At 38.9% G+C, this 16,529-nt stretch overlaps 1 protein-coding gene across 1 annotated transcript in view; it reads right to left on the reverse strand.

The window, feature by feature from the left end:
- Window positions 1–15,386, reverse strand: part of LOC110455623 (radial spoke head protein 6 homolog A-like) — a 19,493-nt gene extending 4,107 nt beyond the window's left edge. Inside the window, exons 1-7 of the mRNA XM_021505833.1 lie at window positions 15,196–15,386; window positions 14,531–14,720; window positions 13,451–13,502; window positions 9,727–10,016; window positions 9,432–9,453; window positions 4,809–4,919; window positions 2,956–3,053 (exon numbers count right to left, since the gene is read on the reverse strand). Coding sequence (XP_021361508.1) covers window positions 2,956–3,053; window positions 4,809–4,919; window positions 9,432–9,453; window positions 9,727–10,016; window positions 13,451–13,502; window positions 14,531–14,720; window positions 15,196–15,386 — 954 coding nt within the window. The remainder of the gene's footprint in view (window positions 1–2,955; window positions 3,054–4,808; window positions 4,920–9,431; window positions 9,454–9,726; window positions 10,017–13,450; window positions 13,503–14,530; window positions 14,721–15,195) is intronic.
- Window positions 15,387–16,529: the final 1,143 nt, after the last annotated feature.

Here is a 16,529-nt window from a genome sequence, read left to right on the forward strand (position 1 = left end):
CGATGCTCTCAGCTTAATTGCTGCCTTCGGCTGTCTTTAGCCGAGGGGCACATTGGTTTTATATAATAGCTATATTTTCAATTATAGTATATCAATTCTATCTTCTTGTAATATGATGTATATGTACATGTAACTGTTCTGTTTCAGTGTGTCTTGAAAAAGGAGCGGATCGCTCCGAAAATTTGACAACCTAAACTTGTCTACACTGTTGGAATTACTTCTTTGCCCCATATAATATTTTAAGTAATTCGTATCCTACGGAAATACCTCCATTAGGATCCTGTGTTACATGGGATTTTACCGTCTATATTACTTCTTTGACCCATATATATATATATATATATATATATAAATATATACACAATTATTGACCCGATCCTTAATTTTTTTGTTCATGTGAGGCTAGTGAATAAAGTGCGGCTTTGATCCATAATGGACGTGTCAAAGTTATGTGTCGTAAAGAGAACATCACCACAGTCAACGTGTCAAAGTTATGGGTCGTAGAGAGAACATCACCACAGTCAACGTGTCAAACTTATGTATCGTAGAGAGAACATCATCACCGTCAACGTGTCAAAGTTATGTGTCGTAGAGAGAACATTACCACCGTCAACGTGTCAAAGTTATGTATCGTAGAGAGAACATCACCACCGTCAACGTGTCAAAGTTATGTGTCGTAGAGAGAACATCACCACCGTCAACGTGTCAAAGTTATGTATCGTAGAGAGAACATCATCACCGTCAACGTGTCAAACTTATGTGTCTAGAGAGAACATCACCACCGTCAACGTGTCAAAGTTATGTGTCGTAGAGAGAACATCACCACCGTCAACGTGTCAAACTTATGTATCTTAGATAGAACATCACCACAATCAACGTGTCAAACTTATGTGTCTAGAGAGAACATCACCACCGTCAACGTGTCAAACTTATGTGTCGTAGAGAGAATATCACCACCGTCAACGTGTCAAACTTATGTGTCGTAGAGAGAACATCACCACCGTCAACGTGTCAAAGTTATGTGTCGTAGAGAGAACATCATCACCGTCAACGTGTCAAAGTCATGTGTCTAGAGAGAACATCACCACCGTCAACGTGTCAAAGTTATGTGTCGTAAAGAGAACATCATCACCGTCAACGTTTCAAAGTTATGTGTTGTAAAGAGAACATCATCACCGTTAACGTGTCAAATTTATGTGTCGTGATGAGAACATCACCACCTCCAACGTGTCAAATTTATGTGTCGTAGAGAGAACATCACCAACGTCAACATGTCAAAGTTATGTGTCGTAGAGAGAACATCACCACCGTCAACGTGTCAAATTTATGTGTCGTAGAGAGAACATCACCACCGTCAACATGTCAAAGTTATGTGTCGTAGAGAGAACATCACCACCGTCAACGTGTCAAAGTTATGTGTCGTAGAGAGAACATCACCACCGTCAGTCAACGTGTCAAAATTATGTCACAGCTAGCGAAACCACCTGAACATGTAAACAGCCTTCTCTCTGTTGTCACATCTCATCAGCTGTTTTATAAACAAAAATAACAACGCCGCAATGCGGAAACAAGGTAAAAAAAATTGAGGGAAATGAATAAAGAGCTACGTTAGGTCTGTTTGATAACTTATTTAGAATGGGAATGAAGTGATATCAACAAACCTGAGTCAACATAAAAATCCACAACTATGACGGTCATGTTCATACTTAAACCCTCATCGTTCATCCGCGTTTAACTTCTGACGAGTTCTGATTGCAATATTGTTTAGGGATATTAACAGCCGCTACGATCTTTATTTCGCAATATAGGAAAGTAAAACAAACATAGTTGGTTAATATGTATAGTTTTTTTTCTAACACGCCAACAAGTCCAGTCATGATAATAGAAACAAGTACTAATTGTAATGGAGGACCATTGCAGATGTCCCCCAAACTGCCCCCATAGTCGCAAAAATGCATCAGAAAAGGATCGCATTGCCATATTACACCACCAATGTACATCCTTTTGAGTGAAATTGAGCAATTTCTAAATTGCGACCAACCAGAAGCCTCTATGGGGTTGCTATGGCAACGAAACGTATGTGATTGAATTTGCAGTCCCCTAATACCCCTATATACCAATTTTCATCGAAATCGAACAATATCTCAATTTCGAACAATTATAATCATCCGTGTGGTTGCTATGGTAACTAAACGTATGCGGTTTTATTCGCAGTCACCTAATACCCCTATATATACCAATTTTCATCAAAATCGAAAAATATCTAAATTTCGACCAATCAGAGGCCGCCGTCCAGCTGACCATTCGGATGACCGATCGAAAAACGAAAATGATTTTGCGCATAGCCTGTCATACACGAACACTCATATACAGTTTCGTTAAACTCCGCGAAGAAATAAGATAAATAATTATAATACTAATAAGAAACGGAGCCAAAAAAATATGTCCCCAAACTTTGTTTGGGGGACTTTGTTTGGGGGACATAATTATCAACAACATCCACATTATCATGAGCATCGTCTGTCACATGTTTATACGGGAAAGTTCCCAAGAGACGTGTAAACCTTGAAGTTAAAGAGAGTGATGTGCAAGGGACATAACCAGACTATAAACATACCGACTAACGTGTAGATAACGAGCAATCCTTTGAAAAAGAATGGAATCGTCCGTGTTAACATTAATTTCATTGTGTTTTTACCTTTTTTGACGGGTCGAGGAAAATACGGTATACGAATATGAAGTTATGTTTAATGTTTATCGTGTTATTGCCAAAACATAGCTTCTATAATAATGGAATATACAGTTATCAAATGAAATGATCTACAAATGGGTTTATTTTACATAATACATTTGTAAATATGCAATATAGAATTCCGAACCAACATAAATGCCAACTGAAAACGAGTCTGTTTCCATCGCTGACCTTTGCCCTTTATTTCCCCCGACGCCACCTACCGGATCATCCAGGTTGCCTGTGAAGTACCGCCGGATTTGCCGCGCTGCCACCACCTGTGCCGGAGTTATATGAGGCAATCGCTCCCATGGCAATCCAGCTGTCAAAATCAACGAATATTTCAAAATACACGAAACCTCTCATTTGATCTGTAGACAGCAAGTATAGCCGATTCTGTAATTGGAATTCTACACCTTCGATCGACTGAAACTGTTGGCACAAAATGAGGCTTGCCTTCTAATATCATTGTCTCTTATGAGAACGAAATTTTATATTGCAAAAGTGGACCCAGTTGTCTTCTCCATTTCGACCCTCATTTATTATTGAGGTCCACTTGTTTTCTCTATCGTTATTGATATGGGGTTTGTGCTGTGACAGCATCCATAAAAATATATAACGACCATTGTGTGTGATGACGTCATGTAACATTGTCAAGTGGTCTTACTACGCAGTCTACAATGGGAAGGCAACAGAGGCCAGCACATGGTTGCAGTACACGTGGGAGATATTAGTTTCAAATGACGAAGTTATACAATTCGTCGAGCCATTTCCGGTTCATCCCCACTATGTAACACGGATATAAACCGTAATAATACAGTGTGGCATCAAAACAGTGATACGACTTGTAGAATACAACAAAAACCAAGTTATCTTTGATATAATTTGACCCCGGGTCTGTTTTACTTGTGGAAGTTTGTCCACTTGTCTGGTCTATTTTTTATGTTTTAATTTGACCTTCAACTTATTTTCCACACGATACAAATAGTACTGAAGTATCTTAGAGCATTGACACGTTCACGTACACATTATTGTAAAAAGGGACAAGTTAAGAAGAAATAATGATAATAATTCTAAGAAGTGTAGATTGAGTAGACAAAATGTGTCTGAAACTTTGGGAGACATTCATAATGAATATTTAAGGAAAATCGATGTAAATATCAAAGGAGCTGAAATTTGACCCCTTGTAAGACTCATTTCCATGGCAATGGACACGTTTTCCAAGTAGTCGGTGGGTTCTAAATTTGACTCCGAGTTCCAGTTCCTCATGGGTCACATTTTCACGTTAACAATGAACACTTTTGTGTATTCTTAGTTGGCGTACATATTTAATCCCAGGACTTTGTATATCGCGCTATCATAAGTACTTACTGACCACTTCACTGACCGGTGTTGTAAGCACTGATGTTGTTTTATCACAAGAGAGCTTGGTATAGACCAGCACATGTGTATATGTCTAGTAGATCCTCTGGTATAATTAGTATGGTCAGTCCATGATTGCAATACCGTCTGTCATACAAAATCAAATTGCCATTATCTTTTGTAACCAAGTGCGTTTTGGTTCTGTAGCCAACTGTAGTTCAGATCCTCGATCATCATCCTCTCCACTTATATCAATAAGACCGGTCACTATTGTATTTGTTCTCAGTGAGTGTCGCCACTAATTAAGGGTATCTGTACATCCTGTTTCACTCTCTCACCCACTAAGTAGATAAGTAGTACATTTTACTCATTTGTATGGTGTTCTGTTGTAGCCAAATAACAATTAACATTTGTTCCTTAGTCCCTCAACCCATCCACGTGAGATCGAGACCACAACAGTCGGGCAATCGCAACATCTCGGTTCAAGGATCGGAACTTGATTATAAGCCTTTACGAAATTTACCAAGATGTTGTGATTGGCCGTCGAGAGGGTGATAATCTCTCTCTTTCGCTGTCGTGTTCTCTAACCTTTTTCGAAATGGTGTATCTAGCGTTACATTGTATATTCTTCAAACAGGGCACCATCATTTGCACGAAGAGCGAATGGTTTATCATTATTATTATGTATAAGAAGAAAATTGGGTAACAATCTTACGTTCGGAACACACAAAGTAGACCTTCTTGTTGAGACCGGTCCCTAAGGGTTCACACGGAATCTTTGGTTTGGGTTTATACGTTGGTTTGATGTCATCGGACGTGGATAGATCTGAAATCAACATAGATTTATATAATTGTCAGTTATATTGACGTCATTATCTGATAAACTTCTCAGACCTATAATTGCAAGTTATACTGCAGGCATCGATAGATGAACAACACATACCTATAATTACAAGTTAACACATCTACGTCATCACAGACCTTTACTTCTAACGTCATCAGCTGATAAACTTCTCAGACCTATAATTGCAAGTTATACTAATGTCATAAACTTTAACTGACGTCATCAACACATATACGTGATCACAGATCTATAATAACAACACATATACGTGATCACAGATCTATAATAACAACACATATACGTGATCACAGATCTATAATAACAACACATATACGTGATCACAGATCTATAATAACAACACATATACGTGATCACAGATCTATAATAACAACACATATACGTGATCACAGATCTATAAGTACAACACATATACGTGATCACAGATCTATAATAACAACACATATACGTGATCACAGATCTATAATAACAACACATATACGTGATCACAGATCTATAATAACAACACATATACGTGATCACAGATCTATAATTACAACACATACACGTGAGCACAGATATATAATTACAACACATATACGTGATCACAGATCTATAATTACAACACATAGACGTGATCACAGATCTATAATTACAACACATACACGTGATCACAGATATATAATTACAACACATATACGTGATCACAGATCTATAATTACAACACATATACGTGATCACAGATCTATAATTACAAGCTATACTGACGTCATTAGCACATAAACGTCGTCGAAGACCTATGCTTTTAACACCAATGTCAAAACTACCATCTGAACAATGAAGAGACGGGTCGATCCGGGACGCTCGTAAATATTCATTTTAAAGTATAGTTATTGAAGAAGTAATAAACATCACCAATAGAAAACTGTTCCGACAATTTCTACAATATACACTTCAAACGTCTTATCCCTTGGTGTTGGTAATATAAAATTGTGGTATGATCACGGCCTATACCAGTTAAAGTTTTAAGGAGAACAGCAGTTGCACATTCGGTTAACAGTCGACGCCCTTATAGTGTGAAACGCATAAATCAATAGCAATAAACGATAAATTCAATTGATCTTTAGCCAACTCCATATCAGCACTTGAACAGATCATCGATTGAGTTAAAAAAAAATTGTGTCTGTTTGCAGTGCGTATTCCTACACCATCCGTTGACAATCAAACAGGTTGTCGTCAACTCACAATCAAACAGGCTGCCTATCGTCATCTTACCGTCAAACAGGTTGTCGTCAACACCATCAAACAGGCTGTCTATCGTCATCTTACCGTCAAACAGGTTGTCGTCAACACCATCAAACAGGCTGCCTATCGTCATCTTACCGTCAAACAGGATGTCGTCAACTCACCATCAAACAGGCTGTCTATCGTCATCTTACCGTTAAACAGGTTGTCGTCAACACCATCAAACAGGCTGTCTATCGTCATCTTACCGTCAAACAGGATGTCGTCAACTCACCATCAAACAGGCTGTCTATCGTCATCTCACCGTCAAACAGTCTGTCTATCGTCATCTTACCGCCAAACAGGTTGTCGTCAACTCACCATCCAACAGGCTGTCTATCGTCATCTTACAGTTAAACAGGTTGTCGTCAACACCCTCAAACAGGCTGTCTATCGTCATCTTACCGTCAACCAGGCTGCCTATCGTCATCTTACCGTCAAACAGTCTGTCTATCGTCATCTTACCGTCAAACAGGCTGCCTATCGTCATCTTACTGTCAAACAGTCTGTCTATCGTCATCTTACCGTCAAACAGGTTGTCGTCAACTCACAATCACACAGACTGCCTATCGCCATCTTACCGTCAAACAGGTTTTCGTCAACTCCCCATCAAACAGACTGCCTATCGTCAGCTTACCGTCAAACAGGCTGTCGTCAACTCACAATCACACAGACTGCCTATCGCCATCTTACCGTCAAACAGGATGCCTATCGTCATCTTACTGTCAAACAGTCTGTCTATCGTCATCTCACCGTCAAACAGTCTGTCTATCGTCATCTGACCGTCAAACAGGCTGTCTGCCGTCATCGTACCGGCAAACAGACTGTCTGCCGTCATCTTACCGTCAAACAGGTTGTCGGCAACTCACAATCAAACAGGCTGCCTATCGTCATCTTACCGTCAAACAGGTTTTCGTCAACTCACCATCAAACAGGCTGTCTATCGTCATCTTACCGTCAAACAGGTTGTCGTCAACTCACAATCAAACAGACTGTTTGCCGTCATCTAGCCGTCAAACAGGTTGTCGTCAACTTATAACAACCAAACAGTCTGTATGCCGTCATCTTACCGTCGAAGAGGCTGTTTGTCGTCAACTCGCCCTCAAACAGGCTGTTTGACGTCATTGTACCATCAAACAGTCTGTCTGCCGTCATCTTACCGTCAAACAGTCAGACACCCGTCATTGTACCAACAAACAGGCAGAAAATCGTCACCTTACGACAAAACAGGCTGTCTGCCGTCATCTTACCGTCAAACAGGCTGTCTGCCATCAATTAACCTTAAAACAGGCTGTGCGCCATCAACTTATCTTAAAACAGACTGGCTGCCATCAAGTTAACTTAAAACAGGATGTCTGCCATCAACTTATGCCATCAACTTATCTTAAAACAGACTATCTGCTATCAACTTCCAATAAAACAGACTATGTACCATCAACTTACCTTAAAATAGACTGTCTGCCATCAATTAACCTTAAACCAGGCTGTCTGCCATCAAGTTAATTTAAAACAGGCTGTCTGCCATCAAGTTACCATAAAACAGGCTGTCTGCAATCAACTTACCTTAAAATAGACTGTCTGCCATCAAGTTACCTTAAAACAGGCTGTGCGCCATCAACTTATCTTAAAACAGACTATCTGATATCAACTTCCAATAAAACAGACTATGGACAATCAACTTACCTTATAAAAGGCTGTCTGCCATCAAGTTACCTTAAAACAGGCTGTGTGCCATCAACTTATCTTATAACAGACTATTTGCCACCAACTTACCTTAAAACAGACTGTTTGCCATCAACTTCCAATACAACAGACTGTCTGCCATCATTTTACCTTAAAACAGGCTGTGCGCCATCAACTTATCTTATGACAGACTGTCTGCCATCAAGTTACCATAAAACAGGCTGTCTGCAATCAACTTACCTTAAAATAGACTGTCTGCCATCAAGTTACCATAAAACAGGCTGTCTGCAATCAACTTACCTTAAAACAGGCTGTGCGCCATCAACTTATCTTAAAACAGATTATCTGCTATCAACTTCCAATAAAACAGACTATGGACAATCAACTTACCTTATAACAGGCTGTCTGCCATGAACTTACCTTAAAACAGGCTGTCTGCCATGAACTTACCTTAAAACAGGCTGTGCGCCATCAACTTATCTTAAAACAGACTATCTGATATCAACTTCCAATAAAACAGACTATGGACAATCAACTTACCTTATAAAAGGCTGTCTGCCATCAAGTTACCTTAAAACAGGCTGTGCGCCATCAACTTATCTTAAAACAGACTATCTGATATCAACTTCCAATAAAACAGACTATGTACCATCAACTTACCTTAAAATAGACTGTCTGCCATCAACTTACCTAATAACAGGCTGTGTGCCATTAACTTATATTATAACAGGCTGTCTGCCATGAACTTACCTTAAAACAGGCTGTGCGCCATCAACTTATCTTAAAACAGACTATCTGATATCAACTTCCAATAAAACAGACTATGTACCATCAACTTCTTACCGTCAAACAGGTTTTCGTCAACTCACCATCAAACGGGCTGTCTATCGTCATCTTACCGTTAAACAGTCTGTCTATCGTGATCTTACCGTCAAACAGACTGTCTGCCATCAATTAACCTTAAACCAGGCTGTCTGCCATCAATTTACTTTAAAACATGCTGTCTGCCATCAACTTACCTTAAAATAGACTGTCTGCCATCAAGTTACCATAAAACAGGCTGTCTGCAATCAACTTACCTTAAAATAGACTGTCTGCCATCAAGATAACTTAAAACAGTCTGTCTGCCATCAACTTCCCATAAAACAGACTGTCTGCCATCAACTTATCTTAAAACAGACTGTCTGCCATCAAGTTAACTTAAAACAGGCTGTCTGCCATCAACTTACCTTATAACAGACTGTCTGCCATCATTTTACCTTAAAACAGGCTGTGTGCCATCAATTTACTTTAAAACAGGCTGTCTGCCATCAACTTACCTTATAACAGACTATTTGCCACCAACTTACCTTAAAACAGACTGTCTGCCATAAATTTACCTTAAAACAGGCTGTCTGCCATCAAGTTAACTTAAAACAGGCTGCCTGACATCAACTTCCAATACAACATGCTATTTGCCATCAACTTATCCTAAAACAGACTGTCTGCCATCAACTTCCCATAAAAAAGACTGCCTTACCACCAACTTACCGTCAAACAGGCTGTCTGTTGTCTGTAAGAAATAAATAAAATCAATGTACCAATATAGCAGGCGTCCGTGACACACTTACATTCAGGCAGATTATAACGTATGAATATGTCAGTTCAGACTTATAACTTCATTTCGATTTCATATCACAATTACGGAGTTTGAGCATATCAAAACTTCAAAGTAACAACCAGGTGAGAATTTATTTTAGTCTGGAAATCGACAGGTGTTATAATATATGTATTTCTAATTCGTAAGTTTTGTCATCTTTTCATTGAACGAAATAGTCAGACATACTCCCTCGTCCGGTATTTCGCTGTCCTCCTCCAATCCCAGGTCGCTAGTGTCACTCTCGTAGTCCCCTTCCTGGAACTCAGTCTCCACCACATAGTAATTCTGATGTATCCCAAAGATCTTTCCCCAGAACCGGATGCTCTCGATCTGCCATTGCTCTATGATATCGCGCATGGCAATGGACACTCTGACAATTTCCTCTCTGGGAAGCCCGAATCCGGATTGTTCGAAGAAATATGCTTGCCGTAGAAGATTTGGTAGAATTATGAATTTGTCATTTTCAGATGGGTCAGCTACAAGAAGAAATATTGAAAATTAAAGCTCCTAATGAAGGGATTTGTTAAGACATATATAGATATGTGTGTGTTGTTTGATAAGGTAGATGGGGAGAGATCTAATTGCAATGTCTGATCTGTGGTTGTAGGTGTTAATGTGGGGATAGTGTGGAAATATGTGATGTCGGGAGAGATGAATTAAGAATTGGGACACCACACAATAACTTCCTTCCAGCCCCCAGCCTACCAACCTTCCCAGGACTGAAGTACCGTGATATGTTCTATACAGTAAAACACTAAAGGTGATAATAAGACAGACACTCTTCCCTTTACAAAGATTAAGTAGTTGTCTTGTTCAGTTAATTTTCTCTAATACTGAACTACGTAAACCATGCTCTGACGATCTATAAATTAAACAAAGAGTTATGGACCTGGTGAGAATTTCAATAAGGGGAATTCAGCTCAAATGGAAACTAATGAAACAGGATTGATTTTTAGGTTCTCAATTAAGTAGAATAAAATGTAATTACGTTGAGAAAGAGCGGAACAGATTTTAAAGATATATACGTACTTTTAACATCGATACTCACGAGGCGTTGTCTTTTCAATACAGGGACCAGTACGTGTGTAGATATTTTATACCAAATAAAAACCTCGAGCTGTACAGAGAGACGTGAACAAAGGTTCATTGTGTCGCTGTTAGTTAGGCCGTGTAATTTGTCTCCCTGTGAACGACGTTTGCTAGCATCGTTGTAGTTTGTATGTTCTTCGTTTGCCTCTCTCGTTATAAATCTTGTTAGTATAAACACCCGGAAATGTTCATAACAACGACAGCATAATTACATAGATCTACAAGATTGATAGAATCTATCACTTCTGTGTGATGTAGCCAAGGAAATCTCAACTCAAGGGGAATAGTTTTTAAGTTTAGCACGATGATTTGCGGGATGCGGGATGCCGGATGCTAAACTTCAAAAAAGCTTATACTCCGAGGGTTAAGATTTACTTGTTTCACACAGAAGTGATTGATTATGTTCTTCCACAATCCAAAAAAGTACAATACTGAGAAAAATAGCTGTAATGGTGAGCCTTATGCACCGCGCTGGGGTGTAAAATGTATGCCAAAACTGATGACGCTAGCCAAATTACACTGCTTACAGTGATGGTGCGATGGTGACGTTTCAGATAATAGGTAAGTAATGACATGTTCTATAATTTCCCTAGCAATTATTGCATCTGTGGAGCTTGGGAGAAAATAATAACCTTCTTTTAATCAATCTATTTACGTCTTACCTTAAGCCACACTGACACAACTCTCTTCACATTTCTCCCTTTGATGCTTGATACATGTAGATCGATCGGGCTTTACGTCATTGTTCCGTTTTTTACCGAGCCTATGACAATTCCTCCCCGTTACACCACTTCCGTTACATCTTTCCTTGATAGAAATCCCCAATCCCCTTTAGACCCTCCCTTTACATATCCCCTTTACACCACTCCCTACGTTCCTCCCCTTACTCCCTTCCCTTTACTATCTCCCCGTTAACCTCTGGTGTTAAATCCCCCCCATTTCTTTACTTCTCTTCGGAACCCTTTCGGTACGAATTTCTACACACCGGTATCGTATATGTACGGAGATATGCTCTGATGGTGTTACTGATAGGAAAGAAAGGGAAGAAGAGGATTTTAAAGTTTATTAACACTATTTCGTCCCCATATTCAATTTATTTAGATATCTTTTCAAATCTGTCAATGAACTTTGACATGAGCTTTTATGAGTGATGATGCTATTCTTACCGGCAGTGTCAACAGGAGTTTATATAACATCATAAATACCGTTTATACCGACTACTACCAGACAGGGTTATTGTCTCTGGTGTCTCTTTAAACAATTAACGGTAAGACAGAACGACACGACTGCCTCCATGGGAGCTTAGCTTGTGTTTATCACAGACCTGACACTTCCTTGTATCAGAACCGCAAGTGCTGACTTTCTGTGGTTTGTCCTGTTGTTTCAGTGTTTCAGGAACATGGAGCTATCGCTTCGATAATTTAGAAAATTTGTGAAATATCAACTTAAGTAAGGTTTATATAATTTAGATTTACTCATTATATGAATACACTGTTTGACGGTAGTTGTAAAAATGTAGCTGAGCAGTATAAGTACAAATTTACCTTCGTATGGCATTGTATATATCGTATATAACCCAACCATATCTAAATATTTACATTCTGTATGCTTAGACCCATTGACAAAAATTACATTCATAAATGCATAACACAGGTGTTCATAGAATCTCAGCACGTGGGAACTGATAGTAACCTGATCACACTGCGTAGTAATACACTACAAAAACTACTCACTCGGAACGACCGACCTAGATGCTTAATTCTTACATCTTAAAATATTATTGAACTGTGCTTTGTGAAATATCCACGTATTCACGTGTCCTGTGCTACAAATAAACATTGAATATGGAACTACATTTTGTTGTGTTATTGTTGTTGACGGTTGCTAAGATCTCTCACGATAGTGTCACATTTCCCCGCGAAAAAACACTGTTCTCGCCACTGCGTTGCACCCGTGTATAAGCAGGAACAAACCCTGTTTATTTGTTTTATTCGTTGTTATATCGATCCACTGAAAGGATTCGTCAATGTAAATATAAGGAATGATATTTATTTTTTCAACATTTATGAGGTCATAACAACAATGGGTTTTTGGACATATTTTACATGAATCGCTAACGCGATTCATTCAATATGTCCATAAACCCATTGTTGTTATGACCTCATAAATGTTGAAAAAATAAAAATCATTCCTTAAATGACATTCAGGTATGATATTAATGCCATGAGACGATTGTTGACGTCATCATTATTATGACATCATAATTACTACGTTGAGAACACTGACCCTCCCTAGACAGAAGGTTGTTATATATCAATATATTATTTTAACTCTTTCTTTCTTCATCTAACTACATTTTATTTCCTAGCGCCCTGTTTGGCAACACCTTACTTTTGGCTTGAATTTTGAGCGTTCGACCAGGTTAGGAAGGCAATGGGTTCTGTCCCCATGCAGGCCGGGACATACCAAAGTCCTTAAAAATGGTAGTAGTTGTTATTCCCTGCTTAACGATCAGCATTTAGGGGAATGGCAACAACTGGTTCATCCGTTGTCAGTATAATGTGACCGGGCGGAATGCTGTGCTTGGTGCTTGGAGCCTTCGGCATGGCATTTCAGTGGGATAGCACTATAAAGGCGACATCAGATCCGCGCTATCACAAGGAGGCAATCACAACAACATACCCTGTCTCCTGCATACACACACGCAAGCACGCATACACTACAAACATAGAGGCACGTCCTTAAATTACCCTAGCTGTTAATAGGACGTTAAATTAAATTAAACAAAGCCAAACGTTCATAATTATACTCGTTATCTTACCGTGTTCCGAACGAATCGAACTTTTGTACTCCTCGGTATCTTCCCCGGCATTCTGAAAATATATTATTCACCTTTAATATTTATTCCTAACCTAAGTATATGTTGTGTTTACTTAATACACTTCTACTCTACTGACACAGGGTGTGGTACGCGATTATGCTCACCTATCTTCATGACGCGCGCTGAGTAGATATAAAAAACGCCTATAAAAAATACAGTGCTGAAATGAGTGACACTTTTTTTGCAGAAAAACATAAGACTGTCCAAATCACAATGCGTTTCGGCGCTACCTGTTTTCTACCAATTTCCGAAAAATTGCATAAAGTTACAATATGAAGACTCAACTTTGGAATCCTCCGGAAGTCAAGTGACAATAAGAGGTTCACTTAAGCATTGGAGTGCTTTCAGTTGGCATTAATGGGAAATATGAATGCCAACTGGACAAAGGCAATTTCAATGAAGCGCGCGTCCAGTTGGAAGTCATATTGCCTATGAATCTCAACTGAAAGCAGTTCAATACTTACATTTCCCATTTTTGGAATATTGGCATCTCATAAAAAACTAATTAATCTTATTATTATTCAGCATCTAGTTCAAATAATGTATGTATCGTGTATGTTCTTTTCAATGATTAGAACAGCCATCGCCCGGGGAGGGTCAGTGGTATCCAAAGTAACAATTATGACGTCATAATAACGACGACGTCAATAATCGGTCCATGGCGTGATGGTATTGTTGTCTCCGAGTCAAAGTTTTCAATGAAAGGTCCACATTGGTATGTTCCGATAGTTAAGTAAACAATGAAAATCTGTACCCCGCGAACGTCAACCCCACAATCAAAAATCGGCATTTGTAGCTCTCGGCAGTCGAGTTTACAATGGAAGTTCCACAGTAGTATAATCCGGAGGTAAAGTTTACTTTGGAATGTCCAAAGTGATATAACGTACGCATAGGTTATTGCGCATGCTTCTGCTGATACAAGCAGATATACTCGTGTAATCGCAACGTTTGGTTACATCTACTTGTTTTAACAAAAGAACATCGATACTCTAGATGTCTTAAATATTGTTAATAACTAACCTTAAATATTCTCCACTGTGAGTGCGCGAGATACTGTTCCTGTGACGTCGCGGGTTTGTCGAGGAGAGTTGAGGAGTCATAGTAAAGAGCTTCTCTCTTCCGGTCAATGCTCCTCTCTTCCAAACTCTCAAACGCGTCAGTAGGCTGGTCGTACAGGATATCCCCCAGGAGACTGCTCAAGTGGTCGTACCTTCACAAAAACGGCATTTAGTGCTTACTACGTCATACGATTATCCATACGTAATCAGAAAACAGTCTAAACATCTCATAAAGTTTTGTTGTAACTATCTTATTTATTTTTAATTGTATTTTCTTCTTTGATACAACAGCATGCACATGACAGCACGTCAAGCAGTCCTAAATACTCAAAGTAGTAAATTCACTAATTGTAGGGAGTCGGGAAAATGGGTCAGAGTAGAAGATAGAAAGAGATAAAGGAGGAAAACAAATCTTATCTTAATGTATGATACATTGGACGTGGAAAGTATGTTTGGAGTTATACGAATGCTATTCCGCAATATCATGTAATCTTATACTTAGGTGATATTTAATATAACAATAATTGGAGAATCAAGCATATAAGACAAAAACAAACAAAAACTAAACAACGTAAAAAAACAAATAAACAAAAAGCTAAATCATGTCTGGTTCAAAGTGCAACTCACAGATTGTCCCCGGTGTCTGTTGATGACGTCATAAGGTACATCTTTGCGTCGATGCATCTCCTTTCATCCTCAGGAACCGGAATTATTTTCTCTTCCTCTTCCTCGAACACATGTTCGCCCAGCTCACGTGCTTCCTCTTCACGCGATGGGAGGTCCCTCCTCCCCCGGACCTGGGGCGGTTGTTCCTTCATTCTCGTTGAGAATAAATCAAACTTTAAAAAACACTCTTGTGTTTATCACCACGTATTCTGCTGTTTTTAACTAATCCAGTCAAGTTCACAACTCATCCAAAGCACCGGCAGCCCTTATTAGTTAATACTTTTCCGACATCAATATGAATTACGACTATTTTCAATAATTCGGAGGTATATGTCTGTAATTATAGTCCCGTGCTAATTGGAGAGTTAAACATCGGTGTCGTTTTAACTCTTTAATTCTTCCTTTAGCAACAGCGTCGCGTTTTACCTAACAACAAGATAGTCGTCGAGGGTAGTATCGGGCCCCTTTGTATAATTTCTGTAACCCCATGACTTAGCTAGCTTAATCACTGAGTGTACAACGGGCGTAATCTCAGACCCTATATATTTGTACGTCCGGACAGGTAGCTGTAATATTAATCTCGAACCCCATACACCCGTATGTACAGACATGCACCCGTAATTCCTTCACCAATCGATAGGGTGTGTGCATTGCATTTGTGTTGTTTGCGGGATGGTTGCTATTACTGCGAGATCGCTCTATTAACAATATATTGCACGCCTGCTTAACTTTTAAGAAAATATTTAAATATCTAACTACCGAATTCTTTATATCTGAACAAAAATAGATTTAGCAGGGGAGAAATCAGCCAAGTGAATATGATTTCATGAAATTGTATAATCCATGTGCCCCATGCCATTGTTTTGACCTTCATAGCAAGGTCAATGGCATCATACGAGGTCAAAGGATGTGTTGAAGTGTTGATATTTGTTTCAGGATTTTGTTGTAATGTGGCAAGTGTAAACCTGAAAGTCAAAGCGCATGTCCTGATTAATTTTGCACTGTAACATCTTAGTCGGAAATGTGTTTTTGAGTAACAAACAAGTTGTTTGCGTAAGGGAAGAGCGTCATGGGATATCTGTTTACAGACAACTCCAGATTACTACCCGGAAAAGCACACCAATAAAAATTATAACATTAAAATAGCAATCACTTAAATCACTTCCGGTATATTTCAGAAATAATTGGTATAATTAACAAAGTCCGCGACGGCCAGAGTTAATTATTCTTCAACCATTTCAAATCCTGAGTTATATTTTCTGTGGGTTGATTATACATATTCTACGACGTAAAAT

Source organism: Mizuhopecten yessoensis, unplaced genomic scaffold (assembly GCF_002113885.1).
Source record: "Mizuhopecten yessoensis strain PY_sf001 unplaced genomic scaffold, ASM211388v2 scaffold8335, whole genome shotgun sequence".
Classification (NCBI taxonomy): domain Eukaryota; kingdom Metazoa; phylum Mollusca; class Bivalvia; order Pectinida; family Pectinidae; genus Mizuhopecten; species Mizuhopecten yessoensis.